The following is a 12,796-nucleotide window of genomic DNA, read 5'->3' as shown; positions in this document are numbered from 1 at the left end:
TATGGGTCAACTAACTAAATTTACTTTTTATCATCCTTTAAACACAACACAAATGTTCATTTTAATAAAAGTGATATTTTACTGAACTTAAAACAAAGGGTCAAATAATTTATTTTTTAAACATCATTTTCAAAATCTTTGGGGTTTTTTCTATCCATTGCATTTTGGGTGTCAATTGTCCATCGGTAAAGTCCATAAAACATTAATCCAGCTAAATAAAGAAATGTATTCTAAAACATAGCAGATGCTAATAAATTTTTATAAATTCCAATACGATAACACAGTGAAAGTGTAATTCATTGACTTGAATTAGGTTTGATATATTTTATTATTTTTGGGATTCGATTTGAGCGTGGTGCAGTAGACAGAACACTTGACTTCACTACATGAGGTCCTGGGTTGAATCCTCACTGCTCAAATACTGTAGCACTCTTACGTAGAGTGCTATAAACGGTACGAGCTTCGGCTGAGCCAACACTTAGTTATCAGGCAGCTATATTTTATAATATCCCCAAATGCCAAGGCAACTCGAGATAGGGTCAGGATATCTAATGTTACTCTATGTTTAGGTCATCAAATCGACCTTACCACATCAAGAATAAAAAATTTTAAAAAAATGTTCAAAAATAGAAAAGTAATTAAGAGTTAACTTACGAACAGCAACACAAACAATTCTCTCCCTAATTCGGCGAATAGTGTTCAGAAATCCAGTGGAGATTACACCTTTTGTTGCATTTTGCTCAAACGGGGACATTGTGTACACAATTTGGTTTTTAACATGTACTCCAAGATGTCCAAATTTGTGATTAAGAAATTTTGTGACCCTCATTTTTTTATTTAAAACGATCACCCATAAATTAAAAAAAAATCCTAGATAAAAATGTAAACACTTTACATTATCTGATTATTTAGTTAATTAGACTTTTTTACTTTGTCAAAGCCGTAAGCTTGTATATTTGTAAGTATAAACTTGATAAAAAAAGAAAAACATAGAAAAATTATATAATCAAAAGTTATTTAATTAAAAGGAGATAACTTGGGCCTAGTTACTAATTAAAATGATCTCTACCTATCTTCTTTAGTGACTTTGCTATGCCTGTGGCCAAACCGTCCTTTCGGTAAAATGTTTTTCGGTTTTACGTAAGTAACAGTTTATCCTCAATTTTTAATCACACGCAGCACAATTTGTACAGCCTTATATATATCACTCCAGATTTAACATCTATAATGTATCTGTTGATGAAAAGGCTTTATAATGCAAATGATTTGATCATGGTATCTTCAAAGGCTACATTATGTTTTTTTTATTATTACCGTTGTTTGTGTAACTAACTGACATTTTTATTTAGCCAGTTTTATCTTGTATTTACTATTAATCTTTTTAGTCTGGTTTAAGATTTACATATTTAAATTTGTAAGTTGGATTTAGTTTTTGATTGTTTTTTATCAGACGTTTTTTCAGTTTCTGTTTCTGTCATTTTTTCTTATTAAACTTGGCAACCTTTATTTTATTTTGTAGCAAGTTTTTTAACCCGCGTTACTATGAAAGTTATGGCATTTGTTTGCGTGGCCGTGGCGGAGCTGTGCCGTTTGTAAACGTAGTGACTTTGCCAAACAGTATCGTATATATACATTTAATTAGAATATTTTTGTATAATTTTTAGATTACTTGTAGTTTACAGTTTTTACATTTTATCATTTTTTCATTAATTTTACTTGTTTTAAATACATTTTTATATACACTTACCCTGATCGGCTTATATAAAATCCATCACTGATAATCATTAATCACTATATACTATTTATATATTATACCCTATGATGGTTCCTATTTTTTATATTATTTTATAGTCACCAACATTTTTCTTAAGTCATAATCGTTCTATTTGGCCATGGTTAAAATTTTTATTTTGGATCAAAAAAAATGTAAATATATAAAAAAAAATGTTTTAATACATGAAAAAACATGTAGTTGTGTTTTCTATTATTTGTGATTTTGTTCAGTTTTATTTCAAAAATTAAAATAGGTATCCTTTTGAACATTTTTTATATACATATTTCAATAATATAAACTGTTATTAAGTATAATTATAATCTATACTTAATTCTAATATTTTTAATTTTGTCACAATTAATACCAACTGTTGACAAGCAAGGACAAAATTAAGTTGGTATTAATCAATTTTTTTAGCATTTGTGTTAGTCTTCAAAAAGCTGTATACAGTATTAAGTATTGTTTAATTATGTACTTTAATCTGTTTAGCTTGTAAAACTTTTGGTTATATAATTAAAACTGCAGTGTTTAAAAATGGGTCCAAGCTGTGACATGTTTGTTTTAAAGGTTTAATGCAATAACCTTTAAAACAAGAGAGAATTCTGCTGTGAATGAGTGATTATACACACTCTCATTCAGAAACAATAAAGGACCCCTACTGGCTAATTACAGGGTTTGCCTAATGACAAAGGAGAGAGAGTAGGCACAGTGATGAGAGAGTTTGATTTCAAGCTGGTAAGGCCTTTCTCCTTTTTCTTTCAAAAAATGACAACAATAAATTTCTAGGCTTTTTTCTATTGAGCAGATGTCTCTTATGTTGTTATATAAGTTCATTAATAATATTGTGGTCATTATAATTTTACAAGGGTAAAAAATTACTAGCTATATCGCACTTAAAATTTATAAATACAAAAAATATTTTTTAAATTGGTAGAGATTTTATAATAAAATATTTTAGTTGGTTATTTTGTACACAAAGGTTTACTTGAAAATAAAGAGAAAGTAAAGCGATATTGATTTATCTGAAAAGAAAATTATATTCCATAGCAAAACAGGTAATTATTAGTATTATAAATAAAAATGTTTTTAGCTATTTTGTGATTAAACTAACTAAATTATTGCAATTTAAAGTGTATTGTAATATTGTCTACAGTTAATTTAATAATTTTTTTATTTAATAAATTTTAGTTATTTTTAAGCAAACTTATATAGCACATCATTTAAAATAAATGATATCAATTAAAAAAATCACTTAAATCTTTGCTGCTTTAATGCAGTTTTTATCCATCAAAGACAGGCTCATTAAATTTCCTGTTGTGGGTAATATTCTATTGATTAAATGCCATTTCCTCGTTTACAGCACTATTCATGTAGTGGTAGCAATTATTATGCCCTTTGAATTACCAACAATATAATAATAATGATATACACCAGTGACAGTATATATAACTCTGTTAAATATATTGTTAAATTTCTTTAGAATTTTATTGTTATATATATATATTTTAATATTTTTGTAGAATGACTATGGCTGTCCATGGTGCTGCTCAATTTCTTCCTTCAGTAATGAACACCGGTATTCCTTTAATGCATCATCACCCTGCCATGGAACCAAATAATTTTACTGTTGCTGGAAATGGTAAGTTGTATTTTAAAATTATTTAAAAAAATAATAAACATTACTAACTACAATTTTAATGTGCAAAATGGTTTAATAAACTATATAAAATTGTAAAAATGCCCCCTAAAATAAGTTTTTAAGTTTATATTGAAACATCTGAATTTGTATTTTACAGGAATTTTTCAATCGCAAATACCAACGCTTCAACAAGTACAATGTGGGAATTTTGTTGCAAATTCAAATGTAGCCCCAGTTAAAGGTGCTTAAAATATTTATTATGCTGCATATAATATGTAGTGTGGCTTATATAAAATCAAACCAACATTTAGTAAAGTTAATTTAATTTGCTCGTATTTTTTTAGAAACGCTTCTCAAAGACGACGACGCCGTAAAATTATTTATAGGACAAGTACCCAAAAATTGGGAGGAAAAGGAACTAAGACAACTTTTCGCTCCTTTTGGCGAAATATTTGAATTATCTGTTCTACGAGACAAGTACACCGGTATGCACAAAGGTAAGAAGGTCGTTATAGTAACCTATCAACGCCCGGTATCTAATATCGTTGTCATTGCTATGGGTTTTTGTAAAGAACTTTTACAATTTATAAGCATATGATTTGTTGGATTCTTTGTTTCTTGCCACGGTGACTATACTTCAATTTATAAAGAATATTAGCGTATATACGTTATTCAGTACCTAAAGAAATCTTGAATTATTGTGCGGCTATTAATAATTGTATGTTTGCTTTGTTGCGCTGGGGTGGTAATAATAGTTTTGTACACACGTACGATCTATGTAGTTCACTAGTTAACAAATACAAAAGAATAACATAGCAGGATGTTGCTTGTTATACCCGACGCGTGGCTATTTCAATCCAAATCGCCTGCCAGCGCGATTTTATTTAAAAAAATTGCTGTCCAGTTGTTTTTGTTTGGGATTAAACTATAAAACTTGCGATAAACAAATAAAATCTATTTAAACATATGAAAATATAGCACTGGAAGCCGGATCGTATTATTATTATTGTTGTTACATCCTTCTAGCTTATTGTGATTAATGTTTTAAAACAATTAGACCAATGAGTGTTATTGACCATTTCTAATTGGGGCATGTGTAATTGGGTGAGCACTAAACCGCCTAATTGTCCTGTAATCTAGTCCATAAACCACCATTAGCATGATTTATAATAGGACAACATTGATTTGTATTATCCTCCCACTTCAATATAAGTAATGGCCTTTGTCACGGGGCCGTGGATTATAGACACGTGACTGGGTTTTAATTAATTAAAAAGATCACGTGACCAACGCAGCAACCTTGTCGACCCTGTTAACCTTTTATAGAGAAAGCATATTAATTAAAAAGGGTTTACTTATTATTCGAATATCGCTAAAGCGTAAATAAATGGCAGAGTTCTTAAATTATTTTTTAGTTTTATTTTGTATTCAATTTTGGGGTCATTTAAAAAAAGCTTGCAATACTTTTAGAATTTATTTTAAAATTTTTACGTCTTATCAGAATGCTTTTATTTTGACTAAGATGCAATTTCTGTTGCTTTGTCGAAGTACTTACGTCACCGATCGATTTTCCACTCAGAAAATAAGATATTGATTTAGAAACGCGCATATAACATCTGTCCCCAATTCGGGATATTTTTTCGTTCGAAATATGTGCAGCGGGCTTTGCTTTTATTATGTGGGCTTTAATAATAAATCTTTTGACGTCATTTCTCTTAATTTATGTTAAAAATATCCCTTTTTTACGAACTATGGGATAAGGTTTACACAATATTTTTAACTTTTTTTTTCTTTGAGTTTACTTTATTATATATTTTGTGGTACATTTGTTTAATAATATACTACAAGTCAAATATTGTTATTAGCTTTAAAATTTAGATATTATTGCTAATAAGTTAATCCACCTAATACACGTATCATTTCGCGAAGATGTTGTTAAATATAAGTATCGCATTATAACAGTGATTTAATTATAAGGCTAGTAACACTGGTTAAAACATATCACCGAAAAAGCAAACTTTCTATGATCACCACGCGCCAGATTAGCTTGATTATTAGTAAGTGGGCCGATTAAAAATACGGCGTCGCGCGATTATCGGCCGACAGACGACCAGTGACGCGGTTGTTTTTGCGGTCGAGATGCATCTGCGAACCGCTGGGTTTTAAAAACCACTCTCCCATTGTGAGTCGTATGTAATACGCCAGATGTCAGTCCCAGAGTAAACCCGGGATGTTTCTTGCTCGTAGATGTATAAAACATATGTCGATACACTTGTGGCGAAAATGGTATTTAAATATGACGTGGACTATTTGTTTTTTCGTTAATGATTTTAAATCGTATAATGATAGTAGTTAGCCATCACCAATTTCTCCTTATATATAACTTTTGCTTTCTGTGAATTTTTAAAAATCGCGTGATAATGAAAAGCCTTATAACGAAACAGTTTTTTAACCAACATTTTAATCCAATATCATGCTCTAATAGATGGACAAAATTTATGGCCTATTTAAATAAAATAAACGAATGTCATGCTCGCTTTAGCGCGTGATTTATCGAACGGACTGTCAAAGTCCGTCATTTTAACCCAACATTTAGCGGATATAGAAGCCGCGGATTCAGGAAACAATGTATTGTAACAACGAACAAGAGGGATGATAGTGTTATGTGTGTGTATGTGCGTGAGTGAATGTTTATGAATAATTTATTGCCTAATATTTTGTGAAAATCTATACAAAACCCTTTTGTTCATTAAACATCACTGGGCTTTTGGCATTTTGTTGACTATTTTTTTTGATAATGCGTTTGAGTATTTTTAGCCTGTACGCATTGTTTTATAAAATTTATTTAATTGTGCATTGTTGAAACAAAAAAAAATGATTTCAATGGGCATTTATGCGCTTAAATTGTTTTTTTAATATAATAATACATAAGATTTACTTATTTACCCATATAAAAATTAAGTTTTGCTTTATGGCTGATTTATTATATTTTTAATATCCGACCTTTATCTGTTATATACTTTCTTTTTCTCCGGAATATTTAACCTGTTTGCTTTTTTTGTTGTTCCAGCTGTATCTTGTTTCCTTTAAACAGTTTTTTGTAATCTATGTTGGATTTTTTTGTTTTTAAGACGGATTAAAATACTGCTTTCGGGCGGCATCGATAAATTTACTGTGCTCGAATAAAAAAAACTTTAAATATCAACAAAAGATTGTGAAGTTTTTTAATTGATTTTTATTTCACAGGTTGTGCTTTCCTTACTTTTTCCAAGAAGTTGTCGTCAATGAACGCACAGAATGCCCTACATGAAAGAAAAACATTACCTGGGGTAAGTTCACGGTTTGATTTTTGTATTTATTTAACCCTTTCCTGTCCTTTCTATTTTAAAAAAAGTGTCATTTTTGGCCACTCCTATGACACAATTAAACATATCTTCATTTTATATGGGTTAGGGGTCAATTTTTAAATGAGAACGGCTTATGATGAAGTAATATATTGTCTAAGTTCTAAGTCTAAATTTTACCACATGGCTTCTATTATATTCCATTTTAAGCAAGCATATTTTTTCAAAGACCTTTGAATTGCTTAAGCTTATAGCATCTGTGGAGCATGTGTTCTTAAATAATTTATTGGGCTCAATATTATAAAAAAAACGACGCGCTCGTAGTAAGAAAGTCTGTTATATAATAAAATACTTTGCTAAAACACTTTAAAACAAATATTAAAAAAAAACTAAAAAAGACTTGCTGAAAAGCTAACCTAAGTTTCAACATATTGATTTTATTTTAAATCGATTACAATCATAGATCGATATATAGATAAGTTCCTTGCTTGCTTCTGCCTTACCTATTAATATTTAATGATCACCGAACCCTTAGTTTTTATGCTAGCTCCTTGCATATGATTATTCATTAAGGGCTGGTTTAGGCATTGGGCGAGGCACCATTGCAAGAACAGTCGCTAGTAAGATTTTTTTAACTGTCTTTAAGACATAGGAACAACTTGTAGTTTTAATTTAATTTTATTTGTTAAAATTTATGCAGCCAGTTTAAGTTTATTAAATATATTTTTTGATTGGTGTTGTTATTTAAAGTTGCCTTCTATAAAATGGAATTTTATTTAAAGTCGCCGTTAACCGAGGTAGGTTGAGCTCAAGTTGTAAAGCGATAATATAAAAAACAAAAAAGTTTAAGTAGTTAAATATGGGATAACTTATGGTTTATCTTTTCCCCGATTACCTTATCCTTGGTAATTTTGCCCAAAAATGAAATTATTTTGTCAATAAATAATAAAAAAAATTCAGATCGTTTTAAGTTTTGTTCAATCTACAGCAGATGTGTAGTAAATAATATTGGCCGACATGTAATTTTAAACATTCGTATTTTTTTTTAATTTGTAATGTTATTTGTTTTTTTAGATGAATCATCCTCTTCAAGTCAAACCTGCAGACACAGTAAGCAAAGGAGGTAAAATGTGTTCCATTTTATTACATTTTCAATTATTTAACAAGAACAAAGTTCTCAACGTTAAGACTACAAAAATCAAACTCAACGTTAAGACTACAAAAATCAAATAAAAATAAATTAAAGGATTTGTCATTTTCTGTTGCAAAAAGACATCAATGTTTGGCAAAATAACTCTTAAATTTGGTTATATGAGCCATGTGTGTTTTTTTAAATAAATTGGACCCACCCCGCTTACGTAAGGCATTAAATAATTAATGAAACTGACATTTTCAAACGACATATGGTTCGCCAGCCTTAGCGCATCAAACCATCTGCAAAGTAGGATTTATATAATCTTGTGAATATTTTTAAATAAAAATAAATCAATCATAATCTTGTGAATATTTTTAAATAAAAATAAATCAATCATATAATTATTTTTGTAGAAGACAGAAAATTGTTTATTGGAATGTTGGGAAAACGTCAGAATGAAGATGACGTGAGAGCTTTGTTTGAACCATACGGGAGCATTGAGGAGTGCACTATATTAAGGTACAACACATATTTTTTGAACTATAAAGTTAAAAATTCGAACTGTTTTATTAGATATGAATTGTAAAAGTTTTTTGTTTTTTTCTCATCACTTTTTGAATTTTTTTCATTTTTTTTTCATTTTTTTTAGAACACCAGAGGGCCAGAGTAAGGGTTGTGCCTTTGTGAAGTTGTGTGGCCACCAAGAAGCAAAAACTGCCATCGAATCGCTGCATGGAAGTCAGACAATGCCTGTAAATCACCAAATCAAATAAAATAAATTTAATTTAATAAAATATTTTGTTTTAACGAATTTGCTTTATTTAGAGTTAACTTAGAACTATTAAAATATTTTTTTTTGCAATTACACATAAGTAATATGTCAGTTTCAGTATTTCATATAAATTTTTAATTTTTAATAGGGTGCCTCGTCAAGCTTAGTTGTGAAGTTTGCGGATACCGATAAAGAAAGAGCAGTTCGTCGCATGCAGCAGATGGCACAAACTTACGGTTTAATCAGCCCAGCTGCAGCAACTGTGCCACTTCAACTTGGTGGTTATGGTATTCCATATGCACAGGTAATTGCCAACTACACATTTAAACAAAAATGCAAAATTTTATAAAATTTATATTATTTATTTATACTTTAATCAGAAATTTATGTGGTACGCATTTTAAAATTTTTTGGTTTTAGTAATTTGGCATTTTTTTTGCAATTTATATTATTTTTTACCTTTATCAAACTAATTTTTTAGAACATGATTCCTGCTGGATGGAATTCTTTGGCTGCACATCCCACCATTGGTGGAATTAACCCATCAGCAACGGTGCTTCCACCCCAAACAGGTTAGTACCTTAAGGATTATATTCTGTGTAAACGGTGCTAACTTGAGGTGTTTCATTTAAATTAATTCCTTTGCATGGTTGGGCTCACTTTTTACAAATTATAAACTGTGTAGTAGACTTTTTATTTAAAACTTAAAAAAGGCTCAATTTGCAAACTAAAAAAAACATTTTTTTACATAGTGTTACATGCTGGTATGACCCCTAGCACTCCTCATAGTCCTGTGGCCCCAATTGCTTTAAGCATGGTGCAGCCCGCTTCTTCAGGCACGGGCACAACCCCAGATGGAAATTTGTACTCGATTCAGGCATTTTCTGCTGGGAGTCAGCCTCAGCCGAGTATCACCCCAGGGGTTAGCGAACATGGGATTGTCCCAATGTGTAAGTTATTTTAAGTATTTTTATGTCGCTAAGCAAATTATTCTCTGCAAAAAGAAAAAATGATTTTATATTTAAAAAATTTAGGTTTTACTTTTTGCTCTGGTATGGCTGTTAGCTGCCTAACATTTCTCTTGTATAATTATATTGTGTTAATATTTGCCATAATTGTTCATTTTTTATCCAATATTTTGTTTGTTTTAGCACAAACACCACCAGCTGTGGAGATGTCGCAACCATATCAACCACCTCAACCATATACAGGTTGGTTCGAAAAAAAATTGTAAAACTATACCTTATCAACACTTTTGTTTAATTTAAACAAAAAATTGTTTCTCAAACAAGTTTTTGTTTTCTAGTACTCTATGTACCGGCTCCATCTTACGGAACTCCCCATTATGCCCCAGCTATTCCGGCGCCCCCAACTCCGACCCTGGCCGCTACCCAGCTCCAACAACCATCAACTATGCTTACCAGCCCCAACCTTCCACAAAAAGAAGGTAACAACTTGTTGTAATATAACTTAAATTTTTAGATTAATTTATCTGGTTATTTAAGTATTTACATGGTCACTGTTAAATGCAGTATGATGGATGCAAAATCGTAAAAATAATTTAGTGTTTTCTTGTGAAACAGCAAGATCATTTTATGAATTTTTTGTGATAGCTAAATGCCAATCGTTAGGAAATTGAATTGATAAAAATCAAAGCCTTTGTTCAAAACCAAATTTTATCATATAACATAAATGTGCGTTTTGTACAGGCCCTGATGGTTGTAATTTGTTCATATATCATCTTCCACAAGACTTTGCCGACAGCGATCTTGCGAATGTTTTTCAACCTTTTGGAAATGTTATCTCCGCAAAAGTGTTTATCGATCGTGCTACCAATCAGAGCAAATGTTTCGGTAATTTTAAAAAAATTATTAATTTTTGATTTTGTTATCGTTTAATTTAATATTTTTGCTGATATATCACTTTAAAAAAGAAAAAAAATTTACTCTAACTGAATCTTCCTAAATTTTCCTAAATTTTATGAATTTAAGCATTTTTTGCCTGCTTTCTACTAGTTTGGGTAGTTTTTTCACTGACAGGTCCATTTGTTGCATATTTCGCTATATTTTATTTAAACACATATTAAATATTTTTTAGGTTTTGTCAGCTTTGATAATGCTATTAGCTCCCAGGCGGCCATTCAAACTATGAACGGTTTTCAGATCGGAATGAAACGCCTAAAAGTTCAATTAAAACGACCTAAGGAACAAAGTCGCCCTTATTAACTAAAAACAAAAGATAAAAAGTAAAGGGTAAGTTAAATATTTATGTTTTTTAACTTTTTATTTTAACAAATATACGCGTAACGTTATAGGCTACTTAAATTTGGGGATTATTTTTGCATAATTATAACTGCCTATTGTCAATTCCTTCAGCTTTATTTATCATTCATTTTACTAGTTGGTCTTTATACAAAGATGCACTGCCAGGCCATGCGCTGGCTCTGGTTAAACAGAGGTTATAGATATCCCGTGCAGTTGTCTAATTAACAGGTTGATTTATTATATCTGTCGTTACGTCGTACTATTGTATGATGTCCTCTCAGTAAAACAATGTTTTATGTTGTTGGTTATTCTCTAGATCTTGTCCCGTTTAACTTACGTCGTTGTATATTTAATTTGATATGTATTATATTAAAGGGGTATTGAGATATAGTTTATGGCTGTTGCAAGCTATGTTGTATATGTGATTCTCAGATAAAAATGTGGTATATGTGATTACGAAAATCATTTTTTTTGTTCAATAAAATAAAACTTTTATAATTAGTTGTGGTATAATTGTAATCTACTATTTTGTTTAATGGAAAAAAATGTCCAATATTCTGTATATTGTTTATATGTATATTATTTGTTTACGTTAAATCGACTATACAAAAAGTTTATTTCTAAAATAATTTATGGGATTCTTTTATATAAGAAGTAAGCCTTTATAATTCTTATTTAGAATAATTAAAATTCCAATTTAAGTTTTTACATAAATTTATTATATTATAATTAACACTAAATTTGATTTAATTTATTTTTTAGACTTTTGTACATATACAGTCATGAGGATTATAATTTAAAATGTTTGCAATTGTTCCGCAAAGATTTTACAACAAACGCTTGGACAACTTACTTCTTAGTTCAGTATTTTTATCTAATGTGCTATATTATATTTATTCATTTTAATTAAATCTGAATATTTTTAAAAAGGCACACCCGCAATGTAACTATTAATTTATTATTTTTTATACTTCAAATTTTTTTAATGTTTTAATCGAAATCTAGTAAACTATTTTTTTATAATTTTAACTAAATTAAGCGGTGAAATTTTACTCCTACTATTAATGTACAAAGTGGTAACATTTTACCCTTACTCAATTTCCTTATTTGTACATCTTTAAATTTAACACAACTACTCTAATCGGCAAGCAGTGGCACTGTGCAAAAAATTCTAAACTGTGATGAATTATGAAACGTTGCAGTACTCTCTTAATTTTATTTTTACTTTTTTTGGTTCTTAATCCGTTTTTATTAAACACTCGAGGTACTATTTATTATTTTTATTTAATTGTAAATTTTTATAGTCAATATGGACATACATGTAAATAGCCTACTTTTTTGGTCTCTTAATTATTGGTACATACAAATGTGCAATGTATATATTATACTTTATTCTTCAATTTATTTACTTTTGTGTTATCCATTCGGGCTATTGCGTATATTTTACTGTTATGTACATAAATATTTTTTTTAAATTTTGCCCCGTTTTTGTGCAATGACATTTTTTCAATCATTGAGTTACCCTGACTTATTCTAATACGTTCCTTTTAAAACACATTCCATAGCTGCGGATCTAATTTATTTAAACGTGCTGCTACTACTACTACTTCTATGAAATATTTTTTTGCATGCTAACTGGTTGAACGACTATTTCTTCAAACTAGAAGTTGACGAGCAATTTGTTTACCTTTTCGCCATTTTATTTCGCCTTGCGTTCACTTTCACGCAGACTTGTAAATAAATTTTAATCATTTGACTGATGTATTGTTATCAATTGCAATGTGAAAGACCAATATTTAATATAATGGTTGGCTAAAAGTATATTTAGTTATGACAGAACATAGGTAAACGTCAATCTAACTATCTGG

At 29.7% G+C, this 12,796-nt stretch overlaps 2 protein-coding genes across 3 annotated transcripts; one reads left to right on the top strand and one right to left on the bottom strand.

Annotated features, from left to right (window-relative positions):
* Nucleotides 1–55: 55 nt before the first annotated feature.
* LOC145750534 (cytochrome b-c1 complex subunit 8-like) lies at nucleotides 56–876 on the bottom strand. The gene is made up of 2 exons (XM_082566596.1): nucleotides 655–876; nucleotides 56–211 (listed from the first exon to the last, which is right to left on the bottom strand). The coding sequence occupies exons 1-2, from the start codon at nucleotides 827–829 to the stop codon at nucleotides 117–119; spliced, it is 270 nt and encodes an 89-aa protein (XP_082422722.1). The 5' UTR covers nucleotides 830–876; the 3' UTR covers nucleotides 56–116.
* A 1,525-nt stretch (nucleotides 877–2,401) lies between these two features.
* On the top strand, nucleotides 2,402–12,642 carry LOC145750518 (CUGBP Elav-like family member 3). Of its 2 annotated transcripts, XM_082566585.1 has the most exons (17): nucleotides 2,402–2,509; nucleotides 2,754–2,829; nucleotides 3,295–3,413; nucleotides 3,571–3,654; nucleotides 3,758–3,910; nucleotides 6,660–6,742; nucleotides 7,832–7,880; nucleotides 8,306–8,411; nucleotides 8,542–8,644; nucleotides 8,813–8,968; nucleotides 9,146–9,236; nucleotides 9,417–9,614; nucleotides 9,816–9,875; nucleotides 9,971–10,111; nucleotides 10,374–10,517; nucleotides 10,762–10,916; nucleotides 11,691–12,642. In XM_082566585.1, exons 3-16 carry the CDS (start codon nucleotides 3,296–3,298, stop codon nucleotides 10,887–10,889), a joined length of 1,614 nt encoding a protein of 537 aa, XP_082422711.1. In that variant the 5' UTR covers nucleotides 2,402–2,509; nucleotides 2,754–2,829; nucleotide 3,295; the 3' UTR covers nucleotides 10,890–10,916; nucleotides 11,691–12,642. The 2 variants fall into 2 exon arrangements, with proteins under 2 accessions (XP_082422711.1, XP_082422703.1); XM_082566577.1 differs by lacking the exon at nucleotides 2,402–2,509 and having other exon boundaries at nucleotides 2,711–2,829.
* Nucleotides 12,643–12,796: the final 154 nt, after the last annotated feature.

This window comes from Corella eumyota, chromosome 1, assembly GCF_963082875.1.
Source record: "Corella eumyota chromosome 1, kaCorEumy4.1, whole genome shotgun sequence".
In the NCBI taxonomy this organism is placed as follows: domain Eukaryota; kingdom Metazoa; phylum Chordata; class Ascidiacea; order Phlebobranchia; family Corellidae; genus Corella; species Corella eumyota.
This window is presented reverse-complemented; position numbering and strand designations above follow the sequence as displayed.